The 18,496-nt window shown below is 39.8% G+C and overlaps 1 protein-coding gene across 9 annotated transcripts in view; it reads left to right on the forward strand.

The window, feature by feature from the left end:
- The first annotated feature begins 5,586 nt into the window (after positions 1 to 5,586).
- The window catches only part of SLF2 (SMC5-SMC6 complex localization factor 2), a 54,757-nt gene continuing 41,847 nt past the window's right edge, over positions 5,587 to 18,496 (forward strand). For 4 of the 9 annotated variants that reach the window (XM_024346543.3, XM_024346546.3, XM_054659866.2 and 1 more), the window contains exons 1-5: positions 5,587 to 6,489; positions 9,240 to 9,283; positions 9,811 to 10,541; positions 11,621 to 11,678; positions 17,223 to 18,220. In XM_024346543.3, the coding sequence (XP_024202311.3) occupies positions 6,350 to 6,489; positions 9,240 to 9,283; positions 9,811 to 10,541; positions 11,621 to 11,678; positions 17,223 to 18,220 (1,971 nt within the window). In that variant the 5' untranslated portion in view covers positions 5,587 to 6,349. Of the gene's footprint in view, positions 6,490 to 6,682; positions 6,741 to 9,239; positions 9,284 to 9,810; positions 10,542 to 11,620; positions 11,679 to 17,222; positions 18,221 to 18,496 lie in introns of those variants that run through there. The other 5 variants (XM_024346544.3, XM_054659865.2, XM_054659867.2 and 2 more) reach the window with 4 other exon arrangements.

The following is an 18,496-nucleotide window of genomic DNA, read 5'->3' on the forward strand; positions in this document are numbered from 1 at the left end:
ATTATTCCACACCAGCTTATATTACAAGTAACTATTGCTTAACCTTATATTTATTACATGCTAGGCACTGTTCTACTTGTATACTAACTCATTTTAAAAAAAAATTTTTTTAGGCCAGGCGCAGTGGCTCACTCCTGTAATCCCAGCACTTTCAGAGGCTGAGGCAGGTGGGTCACTTGAGGTCAGGAGTTTGAGACCTGCCAGGCCAACACAGCGAAACCCCATCTCTACTAAAAATTAAAAAATTAGCCGGGTGTGCTGGCACGTGCCTGTAATCCCAGCTACTTGGGAGGCTGAGGCAGGAGAATTGCTTGAACCTGGGAGACGGAGGCTGCAGTGAGCTGAGATGGCACCACTACACTCCAGCATGGGCGACGGGGCAAGACTCCGTCTCAAAAAAAAAAAAAAAAATTTAAGGTTACTCAAGTGAAGTAGTGGGAGTGGAGAAGGAACAAAGAAATCTGTAACTGGTTGTGATCAATTAGCTGTGTATTAACTCACTTAAAATTCACAAAAACTTATGAGGCAGATACTACCTGTATCATCATTCTCTATTACATATGAGCACAGTAGCACAGAGAGGTTGGGTAACTTGCTCAAGGTCATAGATCTACTGAGTGGCAGGGCTGGAATTTGAACCCAGGAAGTAGAGCCCCAGGCCTTGCACATTTAACCACAAAACGTCCTGTGTATCTAACTTAGACTTTCTAACTCAGACTTCCTAACTGCAGCCTAATATTCTACTGTGTGCATGAGCATTTATTCAACCAGTCCCCTGTTGCTGGACTATTTAGTTCCCTTTCAGTCTTTTGCTACTGATAATGCTGCAATCAGTACTTTTACACATCCATCTTTGTGAACATAGAAGTACATATCTAAAATATATTAGAAGGGGAATTGCTGGGTCAAAGGACATGTTCATTTGATATTTTTGATAGATATCAGCCATTGGTCCTTTTAAATTCCCATAGGTATTATTCATAGGTAAAGTACAGCAATTTCTTTACGTATGAAGCCCTGAGTGACATTCTTACCTGCTCTCTGTAATACTGCACTGGGAACCAAAAGCATTCACTATTTTCTCCTCTTTGGCCCCAAGAGACATTTGCTTTAAGAGAACATGATCTCATAGTGCTATAGAAATAAACAAATGTTAGGGTATATGTCAAGACACTTGAGGCTGCATGCTTTGACTGCAGGTCTGTCATGTCTCACCCACTACTCCCCAGGGGTTGACACTGAGAGGAGAGGAGGCAACCCTGGGCTTGCATTCCCATATGGAAGCTATAGCCTGGAGAGGCTGCCCCCATTTAGTGGGGAATGTGTTCTCTAGTTCTACAGTACCGCCCCTCTCCTCACTGAGGCTCAGTAGTAGGTGCCTCTTATTATCATGCCCATGCAGACACTAGACAATGATCATCATTTTCTAATTTGTAGGAATGTGGTGAAGATTAAATGAGTCAGTACTCATGAAGTGCTTAGAACAGTCTCTGGCCCATAATAAGGTTCAGTAAGCGTTGGCCATTGTCATTGCTGTTGTTAAGAAATATTTCTTTAATCCCAAGGCTTTATAAAAGTTAGGAAAATCGACTTGATTCACTCACTTCAGTTACCTACCTAGCCCCTGTAAGCATAAGTGCGAGACCACTCTTTGTACCACTTGAAGCCAGAAATCTAGAATTTTGTGTGAAATCTTTTGGTTTTTAAATGTTGCTCCGTGTCTTTAAACAACTCTTGGCCGGGTGCAGCAGCTCATGCCAGTAATCCCAGCACTTTGGGAAGGCGAGGATGGAGGATGGCTTGAGCCCAGGAATTCAAGATCAGCCTGGGCAATACAGCAAGACCCCGTCTCTACAAAATTTTTAAAATTAGCCAGACATGGCGGCATGTGCCTGTAGTCCCAGCTACTCGAGAGGCTAAGGTGGGAGAATCACCAGAGCCCGGGAGGTTGAGACTATAATGAGCCATGATTGCACCACTGCACTCCAGCCTTGGCTGTTCAGTGCCACCAATACACACAAGTATGAAATATGAACACAGATTACAGCAATGACTTTTAAATATTTCGACCATGGCCCAAAGCAGGGGCCACAGGAATACCTTTTACATCACTACCATATAAAACATATATACAATTGAAGAAGTAAAAACGTTGCAAAACAACACATGCCCATATGTTGTGTGCAGTGAACAGACATTCTCTATTCCATTGTCTTTTTCTTTTTTAAAAACATGGTCTGTAACCCATTACATCAATTTCAAAATCCTCTAAGGAGTTGCTAACCAGGTGTGAAAAACACCTAAATATGGGATAGAATCCCTAAAACCAATATTTCCCAAAGAGTTTCTTATATTTCAGATGTACGAGTAATATCTGCGCCTATCAATGCCTACCACCACCACTGGTAAACAAGATAACTCTAGAAGAAACTTGGATATATTTATATTTTTAAACTAGTTATATATTTTTACTAGTATTAGTTTTTAGTTATCTTCCATTTTAGGAAATTGATACTAATTTTCCACTTACGGGAATGATTTAAAGTTTTCTCCTAAAATAAATGTACTTAAATTTAAAAAGCAATTTAAGGAAAAACATTAATAAATAGTATAGGAAATATTCAGACATGTTGAAAATCACAAATACATGTCTCATGTATCTGAAGTGTGGGAAACTATCTGGCACCATTCTATCATGATAGAACAAGAAATGGACGTTCCTTCACATTAGATCTGCTTTTGCGCAGCTCTACTAATTACTCCCAGAACGTTAGGTTACATGACATGATATTAGTTTACATTTGGCTTTTCCCCAGCAGCCGCTTAAACCTGGGAGGTCCTTTTTCCAAGCACTTGGGCAGTTTTGAGTTTGGCATCCTTTTGCACAGTGATTTGTGTGGATCTTGAGATGCTGTGAGCTTGCCATCCCTTCTTGAGATCATCACGTGGTCTGTCTTTCTCTGTCAGGCTTTCAAGTTAATTATTTCCTGTTTTTCTGAGTCTGTTCCTTATCCCCCTTCCCAGGCCACCCTCTACCCTCACCTTCACCTCCCGCCAGCAGTTCTACAGAAAATCAGTCTTTGTCTCTTGGCCTGCCCTAGAACACCTTCCAACAAGAGCCTTGGAGTTAATTAAATGTGTGGCAATTTCAGAGCGAAAATTTATTACTGGGTACAATCAGAAATTACTTTTAGAGTTCTTTGCTTTTTGGTAACATTCTCTGTCACTTACTGACCTTTTGTTCTCAGTCCCTGCCTGCTAAGGTACTGTGTGAACCAATCTGCCCAAGCTGTTTTCTCTCTGTGTGACTGCTTAAGATCTCTGGCATGAGTTATACTGTCACTCCTCTCAGGAACTCCCACGTTGGGCTTGATTTTCCCAGCAAACTTGATCTGTTGTTCATGTAACATTGTTTCTGCTGCTGTCCCATTCCTTCTCATCAAGGCCAGAGCCCCCTCCTCCTGTTGTCTTTAACAAGGCAGGGTGCTAAACTGAGCTGAGCTGCACCCCCACAGAAGCTTTGTGCAAAGAAGCCACTCCATTTCTTCAATCTTTGCATCCTCATCCCATCCCCATGCCCAGAAATCTTCCCAAACTAGCCTTTTATGGTCATCCAGCCTTAATTTCTCTTTTTTTCCAAATCCCAGCTAAGTTTTGTCTTAAGTCTCTAATTGGGTTTGGTTACATTGTTCAATGTCCTTTCCCCCCAGTATCCCCCCTGCCATCCTAGTTTTCTCTCCCCTATTAGCTCCTCCTAAGCACGCATCTGAATTCCTTAAATCTTTTACCTAGTGTAGTTTCCTGGTCATCTCCTTTTAGCCCACTACAAATTGAAGTGTAAAAAACCCTTACAATAAACATGTATGCGTGCACACGCATGCATGGTATATACGTACACATTTAAACTAGGAGAAAGGATATAAACACAAAATAGACTGTCCAATACTATTTGGGGGTGGGAGGTGGAGAAGAGCCCTAGGCGCTAGAAGTTCCCCTGGGGTTCTTATTAACATGTTGAACATATTTCACCCTGCAACCCAAATCTGTACCACTTTCGTACACAGCTTAAACAAAGAAGAGTCTTGATGCTTATTGAGGATTTAGATAACTACTTCCCGTTAAGAAGATATTTTTAAAATTGTGTTTTCATTATGACTCCATCTCCATTTATTGATCGAGGGATTTCTTGCCTCACTTAACTCCATAATCTGTTACTCAGATTAAGAAAATGAGAAAACTATTGTTTGGTAGTTTGAGTACAGGCTTTAAAGTGATACTTTGGAGGCTGGATGATTCAAGTACTATAATCCAAGAAAAGCAACTAAATGATCATGCAGAACGTGTTTTTATGCATTACTCTTTATCGATTAGGCATGCAAGGAAATGAATCGGATTAAATGTTTTGTAGAGGTGCTCTGTTATAGTACAGAAACTTCCTAGTGTAAAAACATCCAACAGAAAGCACGAAGAGATAGGAAATAATACATGTAAAATGCAAATGTGTAAGTCATTCGACACATTTTGAGTATCATGTTTTTTTATGTAAAAAACAATGTTACGTATAGTAAATTCTCCGCTCTTAGGAGCAGAAAAGTACCCTCTATTTTGGCACTTCCCTTCTTCCGCCACCATTAGCTAGTATACAGCTGTACATATGTGCTTTTGGGGTGAATGTGAAACCTGTATATTCACTGTTTACCTTCGACCCTCTACTTTGCCAGCTTTTTGTCCACTTTATTCCTTATTAATTCTTCCTCCCGGGGACTAAAGGGGAAGGGAAAAGGAGGTGAACTTGGAGTCGGTCAGGCATGCTTAGTGACCAGAACAGTTCAATTTCGTTTTTTCTAAATTTTAATTAATTAATTTATTTTTGAGACAGGGTCTTGCTATGTTGCCCAGGCTAGTCTCCAACTCCAGGGCTCAAGCTATCCACCTGCCTTGGCCTCCCAAACTGCTGGGATTATAGATGTGGGCAACTGTATCAGGCCAATAGTTCAATTTCTATACAATAAACTTGAAAGACCCGTCCAAATTATTTTATATCATTTAAGATTTTTTTCCATCCAACTGATTAAATAACTCTGTCAATTAAAGCTTGGACATCTTGAAATTGATATTTTGGTTGTTAACAGTTATTGCAACAGTATTTGACCTGTCTCTGGAAGATTTTGTAAAGAAGTAAAATTCGCTGTAGGAATCTACCTGGGGAAGAAAGGGAACTATAATTTGCTCTGTACCTGTTACATGAGAGAATCTGAACTGTGCAGTGTACACTGTTTTATCCTTTTATGGTTTACAATTACCCAGAAAAGTGAGTAAAATGCCCATTTTACAGATGTGGAGGCTGAGGTTCAGAGATACTGACCAGTCTCTCGGTTTATAAGGAAAACCATGGCTAACAGCCTCCAGAGCACAAGCCCTTTACAAAGGAGGGTTGGAGATTGCAGGCAGCTTTTACTCATCTATGCTGCCCACGCTTAACATGGAAAACTGAAAGCTGACCTTGTGTTCCTTTAAAAAATCTCCAAGGAAGTCGGCTGCAGAGACTTCATGGTAACTCATGAGAAACAAAATGCTTTTGTGGATTAACAACTGTCTTTATTCCAACGGAGTTTTTTGGGGGTTTTTTCTTCTTCTTAAAGACAAAAAAATAATCTACCGCTGACACTCAACAAGAACCGTCGTAGAATGGACAAGTCTTCGGATCGCGCTGTGCAGATCCCTCAGCAAATTGTGACAGTATTATGGCACTTTGGCCTAAGCTGTTAAAGAGACGATGTAATGAACAGCTGCGGATTTCTGAGGCACAATTGTGTGACACAGGACGCCCAAGTGTTGGCCATCCTCAACGAAGGCAGCTGCCGGGCTCCGGTTTGCTTCAGCAAACCCTCACCCCTCGCCTTCAACCAGGCGGGTGTCGTCAGCTGTCCGCCAGCTGCTGCCCGCGCCTTTCCGCCCCCGCGCGCCGGCCAAGGCCGAGGCGGCCCGGAACAGAAGCGCGCGCCCTCAGTGCATGTGACGGGGTGGGAGGGGGAGGATTCTTCCTCCCCCGTCCCCAAGCCCCGCCTTCTCCAGAGAGGCTGCGGCTTCCTATTGCGCCACCACCGAAATGACCACCGTGCCAGCCAATCAAGACGTGATTCATGAAGTAAGACCCGCCCCTTACTGGTCCCCAGGTTCCTTCCCGCTCACGCCGGAGTCACTTCGGAAGAGAGAACCGCCATGAAGAGAGAAGGGGGTGCCGCCCACCTCTGCTCCGACAGCCTCCCGGAGTCCCAGCAGCAAGACGGCAACCACGCACCCAACTTCTCCAGCCACGGCTCATGCCGCCGTCGCCAGCGGCGCCGACATGACAAGGCGCTGCATGCCCGCTAGGCCAGGTTTCCCCTCATCCCCAGCCCCGGGGTCGTCGCCCCCGCGCTGCCATCTGAGACCCGGTAGTACCGCCCATGCTGCAGCGGGAAAGAGAACAGAGAGTCCTGGGGACAGGTACCGTGCAGAGGGCTTGAGAAGGGGCCGGGTCGCGGGGGCAAGGGTATGAGGGGAGGGCTGCAGACCGCCGCTCTTCCAGTTCCCGCCATCCTCCGCGAGCTCAGGCGTTGGCATTTCGGGGCCTGGCAAACCCCCGCCCCGCCTCCGCGCAGGGGCTTCTGGGAGTTGGAGTTTGCTTCTCTGTAGTTGGGCAGCTGCTCTTGGTCTAGTGACCACCAGCCTGGACAGCTACGGAGAACCCGCCTTAGGTAGAAAGAAAGTGATTTTTTTCCTTTGCAAGAGTTTGACCCGGGACCCTAACTGCTTAATGCATATTTAGATCGTTTTCTGTACGTTGTCAGTTCTACTGATCCTAGTGGTTTAGTAATATAAACCTTTTCTATGTTGTGGGTGAAATTATGTAACCTGTGATGAGGGAATCCCTTCCACGAATTACTTTGCAGTCCAGCATGCACGCTAGTTCATACTTAAAAGAACTTGCAGATTTGGAATGTGACGTGTTTTCTCTTTCAGTAACTTCACGCCTCTCCAAGAGGCTAATTTTTTTGTAAAGATTTTGTGGGAGCTATGTAACGAGATGGGGAGTTTCATCTAATGACATCCTCTGACAATAAAACATGTTTAAATTCCCTACGAACTTGGTACTGTCTTTTATTTTAAGTTAAATTGTATTAAGTTTTAACAATATTCATGTTACTAATACTGTGGTACAGGCCCACAATCCCTTATCTTAACTCTGAAAGCCAGAAAGCTATGAAAACCAAAACGTTTTCAGTAAGTTTGGCACCACATCTTACTGGGCAGCCAGATCTGACTAAAACTAATGTAAGGCTGTTTGTGGTCTTTATCCCATTAAGTGTGAATATTCATGTTTTGCTACAGAAATGTCAGTGGATTTGATTACAGGTTGCAGCACCAGACCCCACTGGGGACTTTCCATAATACATCCAAGTTATCCCCTTCCTAAAATCTGATAAATTCAGAATTCTAAAACACATTTGGCCCCAGAAGGTTCAGATAAGGGTTTGTGAAACTGTTATAATTGTGTGTGTGTGTGTGTTTTTTTTTAAGCCAGTTGTTAAATAAGCAGTGGACATTTGTGTGCATATGAACTTAGAGAACCTACCTCTTGAAAGTTACATTCATGGTTATTTTACAGGTTTCTTGTATGTTTTACCCAAAATCATTTTTTTCTCTTTCTGGTGTATTAATCAAAAAGGAGTCTGAGGTCCAATATTTCAGGGAAGAGATACAGTGTTACATTTAGTAAAATGCATTTAGAATTATCTTGTGTGCAACAAATGAGCTGCTTCTGGGTCCCTTCCCATCTCTCCTCAATCAATAACAAGATCAATAACAAGGTATCATCCTTCTTCCCTTTGCAGAACCTCCAACATTTACTCTGGTGGAGTTAATTTGCCTAGTATAATTTATGTAAACAAATGCATATATTCTTCCATAGCCCGTCACTCATATTCATCTCATAAGCACTTAGCTTTTATACCAACATCTCAGACAAGCGTGATGGACTTGGTAAACCAGTAAAGATGTGCATTGCTCTTCTAATGTGACCAGTAAAGTGTACAAGAAGCTTAACCTTCAAGAAACTTGGATTGTTGGAATTTTCACTGAGCATTCCAACCTCATAGTGGATGAATGTTTAGGGAAATCAATAGTCTATAGCTTATTCTCTTTCAGTAAAATGATACATTTTAGCAAAATTTACCAGAAAGTTAATTTTTTGTTCAGCATATCATAACATCCCCTTTTTTGCGGCTGACAACTCTACAGTGAACAAATCAGAATACGAATTCTGGTAATGGATTCCTATTTCACTTTAGCATTATTGCCAATGTCAGAACTTGATTAGTTAAACCAGATAATGAAATCCAGTCTTTACGGTACAGAAATTCTTAAAAATTAATTTGGTTTTTGTTATTCTTGTTAACTTTCTTCCTTTTCTCCTTGTGTTTTTCCCAAGCAATGTGTTATTTTTGTAACTATCTTAAGGATTCTTTGATAAAAAATTAAGAATTTGAAACTAGTTGTGACAACTCATTCTAATTTCTGCTGTTACTTAGATTAACATCTTAATGTATAAAGAGGGTAGCGTAAGTTTGGTATTTTTCTTTTCTGCCTTTGTCCAGCAAACTCCTCTTCAACTGATTCCCTAGATCAGCCAAATCACCTGTATTGCCATTCTACCATCTACTGTTCTACTCTTGTTATGAGAGTCTGTTCAAGTTTTACTCCATTTTTATAATCCCCATTATTCATTTGGCATACATCTATTGAGTTTTTTTTTTTAGCTTGTTATTCTAAATTTTAAAATGCAGCTGTGCTTAGATACCAAGTAATTATTTTGTATCAATGTCTGCAGAGAACAAGTAGGTTCATATGCTGATACCCAAGATGTTGCATTTTACCATGTAGCCGTGAACATTTCAGTCTTAAGAAGCACTCTGTACTAATTCCTTGGGTCTACACACCAGTCTTACCTATTTAAGTACTATAAATAATATAAACCTCAGTTGTATTTTTATAAATGAACTCCTATAGGAAGTGATACGTTATATTTTCTATTTTTTTAATGAACAGTTTAGCAAAGCATTGTTACCATTGTCAGAACTTTATTAAACCAAATAGTGAAATCCAGCCTTTATTTTATAAATCTTTCTCCATTTAATCTGAGTTATGAAGGTTTTAATATTTGCTTATATGATGCCATATTATGCTTTTATTTTCAGGAAGCAGTCAATTATAGATTTCTTCAAACCAGCTTCAAAACAAGGTATGTACACTGTTGATGCATTTTTCGTGGGCTATTTTGGGGGTGAGGAGAGAGACAGATTCAACTTTAAAACCTACTCTAAACTTTTTTAGTAAACGTAGTGTTCAAAATTGAAAATAAAATGAAGATGCAGTATTTTGTTTTACAAGGATAAACTGAAGTTCTAAATATGAAAGTCTTTTTGCTGTTATGTTTTCTTACATTTAAAATATTATTCTAGTAAAAAATTTAATGTTCATAATACATACTATTTTGATTCTCTAATACAGTAATTTATAGAGCCATAGGGAGGTTATATGATGTACCAAAAGAGAGCTTTATGAAACTAAGGCTTTTAACAAATAAATCATGTCTTAATTTCTCCTTTACCCCCCAATAAAGTGTGTATCATTATCCAAGTTGTTGGTTTGAAAATTTTTGTGGTAACATTAGTATAGTTTAATTTATATTTTAAACATTAATAATTTAGATAAATATTAAATATTTTACTAACATGCAATTTGTATGTGTTTTAATTGGCTATTTAGACAGACACATGTTGGATTCACCACAAAAATCAAACATCAAATATGGAGGAAGTAGATTGTCTATCACTGGGACAGAGCAGTTTGAAAGGAAACTATCCTCACCAAAAAAATCTAAACCCAAAAGGGTGCCACCAGAAAAGAGCCCTATTATAGAAGCTTTCATGAAAGGTGTTAAAGAGCACCATGAAGATCATGGTATACATGAGTCACGTCGGCCTTGTCTGTCACTAGCCTCCAAATATCTAGCCAAAGGAACAAATATCTATGTTCCTTCTTCATATCACTTGCCAAAGGAGATGAAGTCACTAAAGAAAAAACATCGATCCCCAGAGAGAAGGAAGTCACTATTCATTCATGAAAATAATGAGAAGAATGATAGAGATCGAGGCAAAACCAATGCAGACTCCAAAAAGCAGACCACAGTGGCAGAAGCTGACATCTTCAATAACAGCTCCAGAAGTCTTAGCAGCAGGAGCAGCCTGTCCAGGCACCACCCGGAAGAAAGCCCACTGGGAGCTAAATTCCAGTTGTCACTAGCTTCTTACTGCAGAGAACGAGAACTAAAGAGGTTGAGAAAGGAGCAAATGGAGCAGAGAATCAACTCCGAGAATTCTTTCTCAGAAGCAAGCAGTCTTTCCTTAAAATCTAGTATAGAAAGAAAATATAAACCAAGGCAGGAACAAAGGAAACAGAATGACATCATACCTGGAAAAAATAATCTGTCAAATGTGGTATGTGTAAGAATTATTGAATTAGCATTGCTACTGCTATGTCATATTTAGAATACTAAATTTAAAAATATTTAAGAGTTGTTACATCACATTGACGTCTTTCCTGAAGGAAATACTTATGCACAGTTTGTGTAGAAGCTGGTTTCATTACATTTCCTCCAGTTGCCCTTCATCGAACTCAGTAAAGCAGTGTTTCTTATCCTTAGTTTTTTCAGACTGGGAACAAAGATCTTTTTTAGTCAGAAAAGTAAGCATTCTTTTTTTTTAAGGCAAGTATAGTCTTATTTATTTATGTGTAGACAGTCTTGCTCTGTCGCTCATGCTGGAGTGCTATGGCGTGATCATGTCTCATTGCAGTCTCAAACTCCTGGGCTCAAATGATGCTCTCACCTCAGCTTCCCAAGTAGTCGAGACTCCAGGTACCTGCCACCATATTTGACTAATTTTTGTATTTTTTTGTAGAGACAGGTCTCCCTATACTGCCCAGGCTGGCCTTGAACCCCTGGCCTCAAGCGATCCTCCTGCTTCCTGTACTTTGGGAGGCCTAGGTGGAAGGATTGCTTGAACTCAGGAGTTTGAGACCAGCCGGAGCCACATATCGAGACCTTGGCTCTACTACAAATAAATAAATAAATAACCAGTCATGGTGGCATGTGCCTGTTCTCCTAGCTACTTAGGAGGCTAAGGTGGGAGGCTCGCTTGAGCCCAGGAGATCAAGGTTGCAGTGAGTTTGATCACACCATTGCACTCCAGCCTGGGTGACAGAGCGAGACCGTGTCTCAAAAATACAGTGTTCTAATATAATATTCTTGAATTATTGATATAAACGTAAATCAGCATTTTGAAAACTGACTTCATTTTTATGATATTTTTACATGTTTATGATACAAATGCCCTTAATTTTTATGACAAAAACCTTAAGATCTTTAAATATTTTATTATAGACATTAGGCTTTACCTCCAAATATGGGTGCTTGCCTTATTCAATCTAGAAATCTGTGTTTAAATGTTAGGAAGAATGCCTTCACATTCTTTACTGTCCCCAACACTTAATTAATTTTATCTCATTGTGCTCATAGGAAAATGGACATCTCTCAAGAAAAAGATCCTCTTCTGATTCATGGGAACCTACTTCAGGTAGAATCAAAATTAAATTTATGGATTTCTAAATAAATTTCCATTTTAATGGCACTGCTTTTTAAAATAAATTTGTTTAAATATGCAGTTCCCTTCTTGGGGATGAATTCAGTGTCTCATATTAATTAAGAGTTTGGTAAAATCATATTAAAAAAGACTAGTCCCTGAATCTAGTACTTATAATTTGGGTTTGTTTTTGAGACAGGGTCTTACTCTGTCACCCAGGCTGGGATGCAGTGGCATCATCACGACTCAACTGCAAGCCTTGACCACCTGGCCTCGAATGATTCTCCCACCTCAGCTTCCTGAGTAGCTGGGACTACAGATGTGGGCGACTATGCCTGGTTAATTTCTTGTATTTTTGTAGAGACGAGGTTTCGCCACGTTGCCCAGGCTGGTCTCAAACTCCTGAGCTCATGAGCCACCACACCTGACCTAGTGCATATAATTTGTAATCTGTCTTGAATCTTCTCTGCCTTCTTCAGGAGTTCCTAACAGTATGTTTCTCATACTGGTATTCAGTGTTTCCTTCTGAATCCTTGGCTACATCAGGAAACATAATCTTTTTTTTTTTTTTTTTTTTTTTTTTGAGACAGAGTGTCGCTCTGTCGCCCAGGCTGGAGTGCAGTGGTGTAATTTGGCTCATTGCAAGCTCTGCCTCCCGGGTTCACACCATTCTCCTGCCTCAGCCTCCCAAATATCTGGGACTACAGGTGCCCACCACCATGCCCGACTAATTTTTTGTATTTTTAGTGGAGACGGGGTTTCACCACGTTAGCCAGGATGGTCTCGATCTCCTGACCTCGTGATCTGCCCACCTCGGCCTCCCAAAGTGCTGGGATTACAGGCATGAGCCACTGCACCGGGCCCCCAGGAAACATAATCTTATAATCTTGGAATTGTAGACTGAGTTGTTGGTATTATGTTGAAGATGCTTTGTATAGGGTTGAGACTGTTACCATGATAAAAAGCAGTGTTCTCTAATATTTCAAATCCAAGGATCCCTTTTTAATATTAAATTTCAAGGATATCTACATGACATTAGTTTGTACTTTTAGCATTTATTGATTGAAAAAAATATAAAATAACAAATCTGTTAATTCAGTACATTTTATCTTTTTTTAAAACTAGAAAATAGAAGATTAAAAAGGCAAACACTGCAGAAGTTTGCAACAAGAAATGAAAGGTCTCCACAACTAACAACAGTTAATAGTCTAGTGTATCCGATTTTTTTCCTGATGTGACTATACATTTTGAAAAACAAATTCCCACATTCAGTAAGATACATTGGACACGATAATAATAGCTGACTTTCATTGAGTACTTACTGTGTGCTATGCCATTTTATGTGCTTCTAATTCGTTTGAACCTCATAACTTTATATGGTGGTTTACTTTTAGAGATGGAAAAGCCAAAGTACAGAGAGACAGTTCTAATTCCTCCTTCAGGTTTCATCTACTTCATTTTATTTATATTTTAGAGGTGCATTGCATTTTGACCAAGAACTCTCAACTGGTAAAATCAATCTTCAGCCAAGGCTGAAACCGTATTTTACCATTATAGAAGGAACTTCTAGGATACAGGAATAAATCTAAAGTTTTGTGTGTTTTTTGTTTATTTAATTTTTATAATGTTGCTGATTTTATGACCAAATTTTAGTGAATTTTGACATTATTGTAGGAGAACAGGAATTTCTCAGCCAGGAGATTGCTTCTGCACTCACTGTATTGCACATTTTTAATACTAAATACATGATCACCTTGCACCAAAGTTAATGGAAGAACAAAATATTATTTTATATAAGGGGCTGCTGCTGGTGGTGTGGCTACCACATTATTCCTTTTCTTTTTTCTCTGACTTAAGATTTGAAAAAATCTTTTCATTTCCTGGATTTGCAAATTTCATTCATGGTGGCTAAAGTAGTTTCATTTATATAATCCCACCTAGCAAAGTTTTTGAGTACTGCTTGGAAAAGATGCTTTCTACATATTTTCAGAGGCTGACTTATGATGGTTGCCTTCACTTATATTTTTATTACTAATATTTTTGCATGTGTTTCATAATCACTAATAATTATAGCATTATACTCTTAATAAATATACATTTATACTTCAATTGACTAACATCAACAGAATTTCAGCATGTAAAGGACAAGGGGATATTTCAATCTAGATAGCATGAAGAATGCTTATTGTGTCTGATAGCAAAATTATTAAAAATCTAAGCCAGGCGCAGTGGTTCATGCCTGTAATCCCAGCACTTTGGGAGGCCAAGGCAGATGGATCACCTGAGGTCAGGAGTTCGAGACCAGCCTGGCCAACATGGTGAGACCTCGTCTCTACTAAAATTACAAAAATTAGCTGGGCATGGTGCCCAAGCCTGTAATCCCAGCTACTCAGGAGGCCAAGGCAGGAAAATTGCTTGAACCTGGAAGGTGGAGGTTGCAGTGAGCTGAGATGGTGCCACTGCACTCCAGCCTGGGTGTCAGAGCAGGACTCAATCTCGAAAAAAATAAATAAATAAAAATAAAAATCCAAATGATATGTCTTGTTCATCTTGTTAATACACTTAATCAATTGTCATGGTAATGTACATAATCACGCAATCATTAATCACATACAAGTTCAGGGATTTCAGAAGTAATGTTAGACTAGGCATTTAGCCCTTTGGTCTTCTAGAGCCCTGTCTTTTGGCTGAATTCTGAGGGGAAATTTAATCCATTGCTAGTACATGTCGTAACTGATTAATAACCAATCACCTATTAATGGCCTTTGGATTTTTCCTTTTTCTTGAGATGGAGTCTCACTGTCTCCTAGGCTGGAGTGCAGTGGTGAGATTGTAGCTCACTTGCAGCACTGAACTCCTGGGCTCAAGCAATCCTCCTGCCTCAGCCTCCCAAAGTGCTGGGATTATGGGCGTGAGCCACCATGCCCAGCCTCCTTTTTTTCTTTTTACAAACTCAATCTCTCTCTTATATGAATATTTTATGTATTAGTATATTTGAAATGTTTGAAAAACTGTAAAACAAATATTCTCTACAGGCTGACAAAGGATACAAAAAGAATTATGAACATTTTGCAATTAATCACCTGACCTGAAGAGCTTGCTAAAGGGGATCCTACCTGCAGTACCAATTCACTTTTCTCTAATTCTAGATGATGAAACCCCTTAATAAGCTGACTTATCCTAAACATCTTCCACAAACAGTGTTTGTCTCCTCCTGGATCAACCCTGAATAATGCCTGAGCAAAGCAGGAATTTCTCCTCATTTCTAGCTATATTTAAATTATCTGACTTCTCTAGAAAAATGGAACAAAACTCAAACTGGCAGCTCTGTAGCTCATTTTTTGTAATCCCATACTTAAAAGTAAGATAATGAGTACCCCAAATCTTCTCTTTTGTTTAGTCATTTAATTTCTCATCCTGTTACCCCTGTCCTTTTTGTAAGACATTTAACCCCAGAAAACTGAATAGGATGGAATGATTTCCTCAGGTAATGGGAGATATCTGTAAAAGAGCAGAGATAAGGGCATTTGTTAATTAGTTAATTTAATTTTTATAAATTGAATTTTTCAGATTATATATTGATCAAGCTATCCAAATAATAATTGCCTCTCAAGTTTGGTTTTGGTGGGTTTATTTTATTTTATTTACTCATTTTAATACAAGGTCTTACTCTGGTGCCCAGGCTGGAGTGCAATGGCACAATTACAGCTCACTGTAGCCTCACGGGGCTCAAGCAGTCCTCCCACCTGAGCCTCCAAGTAGGTGGGACTACAGGCACATGCCACTGCACCCGGCTAATTTTTGTATTTTTTGTAGAGACTATTTCACCATGTTGCTTAGGCTGGTCTCAAACTCCTGAGCCCAAGTGATCCTCCCAAAGTGCTGGGATTACAGGCATGAGCCACTAGACATGGCCAAAAGATAAGAAATTTTCTAACTAGAGAAGGGATTGATGGGGTTGTACTTTTCGCAGAGGCAGGGTTTCACCTGAGCTCACGAACTCCCACCTTGGCCTTCCAAAGTTGTGGTATTACAGGCATGAGCCACTGTGCCCAGCCATTTTAGGTTTTTAAAGCAACTCTTGGGGAATGGAGACATCTGTCCATGTGCAGAAAATTTGATTTAGGGAAATCTGGTTTGGAGAATACTGATTGCACAAATAGTGAATTTTTTGTGTTTTTTTTTTTTTGTTGTTGTTGTTTTGTTTTTTTGAGTTGAAGTCTTGCTTTGGTACCTAGGCTGGTCTTGAACTCCTGGGCTCAAGTTATCTTCCCACCTCAGCCTCCTGAGTAGCTGGGACTATATAGGCACACACCACTGCACCAGGTTAAAGTGAAATTTTTTTTTTTTTTTGAAACGGAGTCTTGCTCTGTTGCCCAGACTGGCGTGCAGTGGTGCCATCTTGGCTCAGTGCAACCACCACCTCCCAGGTTCAAGCGATTCTCCTGTCTTGGCTTCCCAAGTAGCTGGGAGTACAGGCACGCACCACCATGCCTGGCTAATTTTTGTATTTTCAGTAGAGACAGGGTTTCACCATGTTGGCCAGGCTGGTCTCAAACTCCTGACCTCAAGTGATCTGCCCACTCCGGCCTCCCAAAATGCTGGGATTACAGGTGTGACCCACCGCACTCAGCCCACAATATGAATTTTTAAAAACTGGTTCATTCAAATGTATGTGGTTATTAAAGTACTTCTGGATGGGGCTATAATAAATATAGCTTATATTAGTTTCCTAGGGCTGCCATAACAAAGTGCCAAAACCAGGGTGGCTTAAAACAACAGAAATTATTGTTTCACAGTTCTGGAAGCTAGAAGTTTGAAATCAGGATATCAATAGGGCCGTAATGTCTCTGGCAACTCTAGGGGAGAATACTTCCTTACCTCGTCTAGCTTCTGGTGTTTGCCTGCAATCTTTGGCATTTCTTGACTTACAGCTGCATCACTCCAGTCACATAGCATCTTTTCCTTGTGTATTTTCACCTTGTATTCCCTCTGTGCATGTCTGTCTTTGTCTCCAAAGACAAAGACACCTTTTGTAAGTATACCAGTCATACTGCATTGGGACACAGCGTGATTTTTTTTTTTTAATGAGAAATTAACATTTATCTGCCTTCAAGTGTTTATCCTATACGTGTTTTAAGGTACTATACATTTAAATGTAGAAGTGTTACATTTCTGCAACCAGGTAGTCCTAGGTCTAAAAGAATTTCCAAAAGTACCTATGGCATCCTTAACTTGGTACAAATATGCAGTTGTTTGTTTTAGGGAGTGGCATCTTTAATTCTGTTAAGGTGGTAAACTTTTCATAGCTTTGGAATGAAAATGAGCATTTGTCATTAGCTTTAAATTTCTTGGACACCAGTATTTATCCAGTTGATAAGTAACTCTTCTTCTGCATTCCATATATGGTGACTAATCTCACTCAGCCTTAATACTTAGAATTTTAAACCTTTCATTAGGGTGTTCTAGACACTGAATAAACTTTACTAAAGTTGGAAAGTATATATTTTCACTAATCTAACAAAAATTAAATTTTAGCAGGCTCTAAGCAGAATAAATTCCCTGAAAAAAGAAAAAGGAACTCTGTGGACTCAGATCTGAAAAGCACAAGAGAATCTATGATACCAAAAGCAAGAGAGTCCTTCCTTGAGAAGCGTCCTGATGGACCACATCAGAAAGAAAAATTTATAAAACATATTGCACTGAAGACACCTGGTGATGTGTTGCGCTTAGAAGATATATCCAAGGAACCGAATGATGAAACTGATGGCTCTTCTGCAGGCTTGGCACCTTCAAATTCTGGCAGTTCTGGCCACCATTCTACCAGGAATAGTGACCAAATCCGAGTGGCAGGTACCAAGGAGACTAAGATGCAGAAACCCCACTTACCTTTATCTCAGGAAAAGTCTGCAATTAAAAAAGCTAGCAACCTTCAGAAAAATAAAACCGCTAGCTCCATGACAAAGGAGAAGGAGACAAAACTACCTTTACTTTCCCGTGTTCCAAGTGCTGGTTCCTCTCTAGTACCATTAAATGCTAAAAATTGTGCTCTTCCAGTTTCTAAAAAAGATAAAGAGCGTTCCTCATCTAAAGAATGTTCTGGGCATTCTACAGAATCCACCAAACACAAGGAACACAAAGCAAAGACTAATAAGGCCGATTCTAATGTATCTTCAGGGAAAATTTCTGGGGGACCTTTGAGCTCAGAATATGGCACTCCTACAAAGTCTCCCCCTGCTGCTTTGGAAGTTGTGCCATGTATCCCAAGCCCTGCAGCACCTTCAGATAAAGCCCCTTCAGAAAGAGAGAGTTCAGGAAATTCCAATGCAGGTAGCAGTGCACTGAAAAGAAAACTAAGGGGTGATTTTGATAGTGATGAAGAAAGTTTAGGTTACAACCTAGACAGTGATGAGGAAGAGGAAACATTAAAGTCACTGGAAGAAATAATGGCTTTGAACTTCAATCAGACTCCTGCAACTACAGGAAAGCCTCCTGCTCTTTCCAAGGGGCTTAGATCTCAGTCATCAGACTATATAGTAAGTAGTTCTGTGACATTTATCTTTACTTGAAGAGGGAAAGATGATTAATTAGTGAAAGGGGTGGATTATTGGAACTTACTTTAAAATTTAGTATTTATTATAACTCATAATTGTACTGAAAATGGAATAATTCTTGTTTGGTAAATGAGTTTCCATATCTTTAGTTTTATTACTGTAAGTCAGTGGTCTCCAAACTCTTTTGATCACACACACTTCTATTAGTAAAAACAATTTTTGAGCATGTACCCCAACATATATGTATACCTTTAGATT

Source organism: Pan troglodytes, chromosome 8 (assembly GCF_028858775.2).
Source record: "Pan troglodytes isolate AG18354 chromosome 8, NHGRI_mPanTro3-v2.0_pri, whole genome shotgun sequence".
Lineage (NCBI taxonomy): Eukaryota > Metazoa > Chordata > Mammalia > Primates > Hominidae > Pan > Pan troglodytes.